The sequence below is a fragment of the Corapipo altera genome, unplaced genomic scaffold (assembly GCF_003945725.1).
Source record: "Corapipo altera isolate COAL_440 unplaced genomic scaffold, ASM394572v1 288, whole genome shotgun sequence".
NCBI lineage: Eukaryota > Metazoa > Chordata > Aves > Passeriformes > Pipridae > Corapipo > Corapipo altera.
Window position 1 is genome coordinate 232,000 of NW_020885071.1, and position 6,365 is coordinate 238,364.

General features: G+C 57.6%; 1 protein-coding gene and 1 long non-coding RNA gene across 2 annotated transcripts in view; both read left to right on the top strand.

Annotated features, from left to right (window-relative positions):
* Positions 1-2,434, top strand: part of LOC113959899 (dystrobrevin beta-like) — a 105,227-nt gene extending 102,793 nt beyond the window's left edge. The window contains exon 20 of the mRNA XM_027669190.1: positions 2,423-2,434. Within this exon, the coding sequence (XP_027524991.1) occupies positions 2,423-2,424 (2 nt within the window). The 3' untranslated portion in view covers positions 2,425-2,434. The remainder of the gene's footprint in view (positions 1-2,422) is intronic.
* Positions 2,435-4,625: 2,191 nt separating this feature from the next.
* On the top strand, positions 4,626-5,617 carry LOC113959890. Its single transcript, XR_003531942.1, has 2 exons — positions 4,626-5,175; positions 5,299-5,617. It is a non-coding gene; the product is annotated as an uncharacterized LOC113959890 (long non-coding RNA).
* The last annotated feature ends 748 nt before the right edge of the window (positions 5,618-6,365 follow it).

The window sequence follows — 6,365 nt, forward strand, 5'->3', positions numbered from 1 at the left end:
CACAAACCCTCACAGAGCCCCACAAACCCCCACAGAGCCCCACAAACCACCACAGAACCCCACAAACCCCCACAGAGCCCCACAAACCCTCACAGAACCCCACAAACCCTCACAGAGCCCACAGAGCCCCACAAACCCCCGCAGAGCCCCACAAACCCCCACAGAGCCCCTCCTGGGGACGGGACCTCGCTCGGGGCTCTCTCGGCCTCTGCTTCCCATGTTTCAGACCCAGACACCAGGAACAGCCCTGGCAGGGTTTGAATCAGCCCAGGCATTTGTGTGGCCTGAGCCAAACCCGATTCCAGCATCAACAAACGGGGACTTTTCAGCCCTATTTTGTTACACGCACGTTCCCCTCCGGCTGCGCCGAGGTGGCAGATCTCACATTTCTCCCCAAAAGAGCTCATTTCCCTGAGTTTTCCCATCCAGTGAGTTCTGCAAAGCATCCAGGTGTCTGGAAACTCTCTGTTCCTTTGCCCAGCAGTGTTTGAACTTGGTGGGAAGGAGCGCGGGAAGCTCGATTTTGGCTGAAACGGGAGCTCCCAAAGCAGGATCTCCCTGGCTCCGAGTCACAGGACCCTCTCTGCCCCAGAACATTCCTCCTTCAGTGGAATATTTTAGATGCTTACCAGATGACCCGTCTGGTTTTTCCAAATATGCATTGTGCCTTGCATGGGAAATAGGGAAAGGGGGATTCTGAGGAGCTGGAGTCTGATGTATGGGAGCAGAGATGTAACACAAACCGCTCCGTTACTCATCCCAGCAGCCGGGCAGGGACGGCTGAGACGTGTGTCCAAAAGCAGAGCTGGATCCAAAAGCCTCCGTGTGGAATGTAAATATTATCCCTGCCAGGGAAAAAGTGATTTCTTAATGTCCCAGAGCCAGTGAGGTAAAACCTGGCAGGGAAATCGAGGAATAATCAATATGAAAGTGCAGCCCCGGCGTGGGCACCGTGGGAGCTGCTCCAGACCCCATGGTGAGGGGTGCCTGGGGTCTGTGGGTACGTCAGGGATGGGTGGTACCAGAGCCCACATTACCTACAGGGATCTGTGGGCACACGGACTCTGAGCTGTGCCCACAGGGAGCTGTGCCTGGGCTTCATCTGGGGCACAGCAGCCCCAGCTCAGCAACACTCTCCCATCTGGAATGAGCAAAAAGAAACGTCCCTGGCAGCTCCCACACTCCCCAGCTCCTGCAGACACGGACAAGGGACATGCTGGTCTCATGGGAACTCTGCTGTGATGGGTTTCAGAGAATCATCATGGAATGGTTTGGGTGGGAAGGGACCTTAAAGCTCATCCCATCCCACCCCCTGCCATGGGCAGGGACACCTCCCACCAGCCCAGGTTGCTCCAAACCCCATCCAACCTGGCCTTGGACACTTCCAGGGATCCAGGGGCAGCCACAGCTTCTCTGGAACCTGTGCAGGCCTCACAGGGAAGAATTTCTTTCCAATATCCAATCCAAATTGATCCTCTCTGCGTTTAAAACCATTCCTAGGGACGTCATCATCCCTGGGCTTCCTCAAAAGTTTCTTTGTGGAGTTATTTCCTATTTCCCTGTGTCCCAATAATCAACCCCAGCCCTCTCTTCCCTGCTGGAGACAGTGACGTCCCTGCACTTGGTGCAGCTTCAGGGGGGGATGAAATCATCCTGGAGGCCTCCAAGTTGGCTCCGTGGTCTGTGGTTGGGATCACGAACTCAGCGACGTCTTCGGAGACGTCCGTGAGTTTTCCAGGCTCGGAAGAGCCCAGCTGGGAGCTGGCAAAGCCACCTCAGCCTCGGCGTTCCCACTGTGCCTGGGACCTGGCACTGTGTGTCCACGTGTTCCCCTCTGCCAGGCTTTGTTCCAGGTGGGGCACTGGCTCTGCCAGGGCTGTCCTGCAGTCCCTGTTTGCAGGGTCCTGCTGCCTCTCCCCCAGGACCACGTGAACCCAGGACAGTGTCACCTGAGGCTCTCCATGGGCTGGTCCCTCCCTGTACTGACCATTTGGATTTTATAACCCTCAAACCACTGGAAAAGAGACTAAAGAGCTGGGATCAGCTCAAACTGCTGAAAAAAGCACAGTTTGCTGCCCCATCAGATTTCCTAGACAGAAACATCCAATTTTAAGTTGGATTTCAGCACTGGCACAGGTTGCCCAGAGAAGCTGTGGCTGCCCCTGGATCCCTGGAAGTGTCCCAGGCCAGGTTGGACAGGGCTTGGAGCAACCTGGGCTGGTGGGAGGTGTCCCTGCCCATGGCAGGGGGTGGGATGGGATGAGCTTTAAGGTCCCTTCACACCCAAACTTCTGGGATTCTGTGGAATCCACCTGCCCTGTGGCAGTGATAAAGGTGACACTTGGATCAAATCAGTGTGTGCAAGCAACTGGTGGGAGAGACTGAAGAAAACTGAAGCAGAGTCTTCTCCAAGGTGCCCAAGGAAGGGAAAGAGAGACAATGGGCACGTGGAAACTCTATTTGGACATAACAAGTACCTTTTTACCCTGAGTGTGGTCAAGCACAGGTTGCTCCAAGAGGCTGTGGGGTCTCTACAACCTCAGGGCGAAGGTCCTGAGCAGCCTGTGGGGCTGACCCCGCTCTGAGGGGTGGGACTGGAGAATCCCACCCTGGCCATGCTGGGGTTGCTGGGCTCTGGGCATCAGCACTTTCCCACTTGCCTTTCAGAGGACTTGCTGTGTATCCCCAGGGGTGCAGTTCTGGGGGAGTCCAATTTGGAGGAATAAGAGGTGGGGGAGTAGATTCTTCATTTTATGGGAAATAAAATGATCCATTTCCTGACCGTGCCCTTCCCTGTGTTGCAGGTTAGGAGGGCAGCCGAGGCTGGACAGCAATTCAGGTAAGGACAGATGGATTTCTCTTCCCATCTCCAGCAGTGCATAGGTCTGAGCTCCTGTCACCCCCTTCTCCTGTCCTTCCTCTCCTGTTTCTGCACCAGGAACGGTCCCACCTGCCCATCGCTCTGCAACGTTCAAAAGGATGTTTTTCATAAATCCCAGGATGGTTTGGGTTGAAAAGGACCTCAAAGCTCATCCAGTGCCACCCCCTGCCATGGGCAGGGACACCTTCCACCAGCCCAGGTTGCTCCAAGCCCTGTCCAACCTGGTCTGGGACACTTCCAGGGATCCAGGGGCAGCCAGAGCTTCTCTGGCAACCTGTGCCAGGGCCTCCCCACCCTCCCAGCCAGGAATTCCTTCCCAGTCTCCCATCTCTCCCTGCCCTCTGGCAGTGGGAAGCCATTCCCCGTGTCCTGTCCCTCCATGCCTTGTCCCCAGTCCCTCTCCAGCTCTCCTGGAGCCCCTTTAGGCTCTGGAAGAGGCTCCAAGCTCTCCCCAAAGTGGGAAAACACCGTTACCTCCAGTGAGAGCAGCCTTATCTCCAGTTTTGTTGGTGTCACTTCCATAGGAAGAGGCCTCAGTGGGGATGTGGGACCCCGTGGTGATGGACACTGTCCAGAGGTACCAAACCCACAATCTCTCCCCCCACAGAGCCGGGGCTTTGGGTTATACCAAGGCCCAACAGATGGACAGACAGAGCCCGAGCTCTGTGTGACAAGTGTGACAATGTCTCCACAGACCTGAACCAGATCCTTATCTCAACCACCTGAAACGCTCCTAGGAGGGCACTGCTCGGGTTTCCACACTCCCTGGATGTTTGCCATCGTTCCCATCACTCCCCATTCCCGCTGGGAAGCGGGGTCCTGGCACAAAACCTGCCATGGACGCACCTAGAATTGGCCAGAAAGGGACAGGGGCAGGAGGGGCCCTTCCTCTGGGACCTTTTCCCTCACTCTGTAGGTTGGGTGGTTGTAGGAACCAGGCAGGAGAAGGAATTTTATCTTTAACTGAGCCCCAGCCCCCTGTGGTCATGGGCCAGGAGAATCAGTGATGGATCCAACCACAGATTGGGATAAACCCACCACCAGTTCCCACCAGTGTCCTGTGCAGGCAACTGGCAAAGGAGAAATAAAGGGGATTTACCCTTCCTGTCTCCAGCCGCTTCAGCAGCGGAAGGAGAGAACCCCAGAGGGGCTTGGGAGCCTTTCTGACAGTTTTTGCATTAGAAATTCAAGTCCTGCCTCATCTGGGAAACAATCTGGTAACTCAAGAAGGAGTGAAATTATAGTGTTGGGGGGGGAGCCAGCACAGGGAGCTGTTTGGGCCCCAGTGTGAGGCTTTTCTTCACGTCCCTCTACCCTGACGGCTCTGGAGAAAGGGATGTCTGTGACCCTCTCACCCCTCAGCACTGATGTGGAGATGAGGTGCTCCAGCAGGGCCTCCAACACCTCCCAGGAGCAGCTGACGGGCTCTGAATTAGAGACCACTGAGAAAATGAGAGGGGAACCACTTTCAGACTTCTTTATCCTCCTGAAAGAATGGGAAAGGACAAAAAAGAAAAGCAAAAACAAGTCTTTAACTTGTGGTGGCTCTTACACCTTGAAGAATTTCTCCCTGGAAAGGGTGGTCAGGCACTGGCAGGGGCTGCCCAGGGAGGTTTGGAGTGCCCATCCCTGGAGGTGTCCCAGGAAGGCCTGGCTGTGGCACTCAGTGCTCTGGGCTGGGGGACAAGGTGGGGATGGGGCACAGGGGGGATCCATGGGCTGGGAGGGTTTTTCCAACCTCAGTGATCCTGGGACTCTCTGATTCCCCAGGTTCCTCCCAGTCCTGTGTGTCCAGGTGTCAGGGACTTAGGAGTTCATGATTCCTGGTTCTCTGGGGTCCGAGGTGAGGAGCTCTGGGGTCAGGGGGACTCTCGTGGGTGCCACAGGTTGGGTCTGCTCCAAGATTTCCAGGGATGGCCCCAGGGGTGCACAGCCCCAGCCAGAAGGTTCAGGAGGTCTTAGAGTCATGGAATCATTGGGGTTGGAAAAGCTCTGAGACCATCGAGTCCAACCATCCCCCAGCACTGCCCAGGCCACCACTGACCCCTGTCCCAAAGTGCCACATCCACAGGGATTTTAAATCCCACCAGAGATGGGGACTCCAACCCTGCCCTGGGCAGCTGTGCCAGGGCTGGACAGCCCTTTCCAGGAAGGAATTGTCCCAATATCCAACCTGGCCCTGCCCTGGCACAGCTGGAGGCTGTTCCCCCTTGTGCTGTCCCCTGTTCCCTAGGAGCAGAGCCCGAACTCCCCCAGCCCCCCCCTCCTGTCAGGGAGTTCCAGAGAGCGAAAAGGTGCCCCCTGAGGCTCCTTTTGCCCAGGTCCCAGCAGGGGCAGGTGGCTCTGGCTCTGCCCCAGTGGGCTGGGCTGCAGCTCTGCTCCCCCGTGGGTGCTGACGGGTGTTTCTGGTGCCGCAGGCGCGGAGGTCGCGCTCGCGACCGAGGGACGTCTCCCGTCCTTGGGAAGAGGCACGTTCAGCCCATCCATCACCATCGTGCAACTGTGACCGATCTCCACCACCTGCTGCCGACACAGCCCTCCCACAGCCAGCGGGAGGGCTCTCCCACAGCCACCCGGGGGGCTCTCCCCGGAACACCCGGAGGACTCTCCTGCCCTCGGGGCCATTGCATGTTCCCTCGGCGTGTTCCCCAGCGACGCCCACACCATGTCCCACCCGGCTCAGCGAGGCACGGGAGGCTTGAGAAAACGAAACAAAAAAAAACACCTGAAAGGAAACTGCTGGTGGCTGTTCCCGCTCCGTGCGTGGCTCCGTCCCCATCTCCTCCCGGGCGGTGCCACCGTCGCCTCACACGCTGGTCCTTCCTCCTCGTGTGCATGGAAAAAGGGGGGCAGGCCCTCCTGGGGTCCCTCCTGCGTGGCACGAAGGGGATTCTCTCTCAAAAACCCACCTTCGAGTGGGGTGTGAGGTGTGTCCTCCCGGGGGCGGGTGCAGGTGAAGGGGTGTCTGACCAGGGGGCCGTGATGGGCCACCAACCTCCGGCATTCCCGGCCCTGCTGGGAGCAGCTCTTCAGGCTGTGGGAGCCTTCCCACCCCCAGCAGGGAATCTGGGGAGAAGCATGGACAGGCTGAGAGCTGCATCTCCACTCCCAGCACCGGGAGTTGGGTCCAGTGTTGGTTAAAAGCAAAGGAAATAAGGGAGCAGGGGGTGGCAGCTCCCCAGTGACCCGTGCTGGGCTCCTCTGCCATCGCTGGTTCCCAAAACGTGGCCACCAGTCCCAGTCACGGGTGGTTTTCAGCACTTTTTTTTTTTCCCGTGATGCTTAGGAATGTTATTTTTAGTGGAAGGAGCCGAGGGCCCTGCTGCATCCATAAATATTTATGGAGGGTGATGGATGGAAGGGAGCGACAAACCCTGGGAGCGCCCTCGGCTCTGCCCCTCCCTGCACCAACCCAGGGCCCACAGGAACACCCCCTGGGTCCCTCCAGCCCACGGGAGAGGGGGAATAAACACCCGTGGTGGCC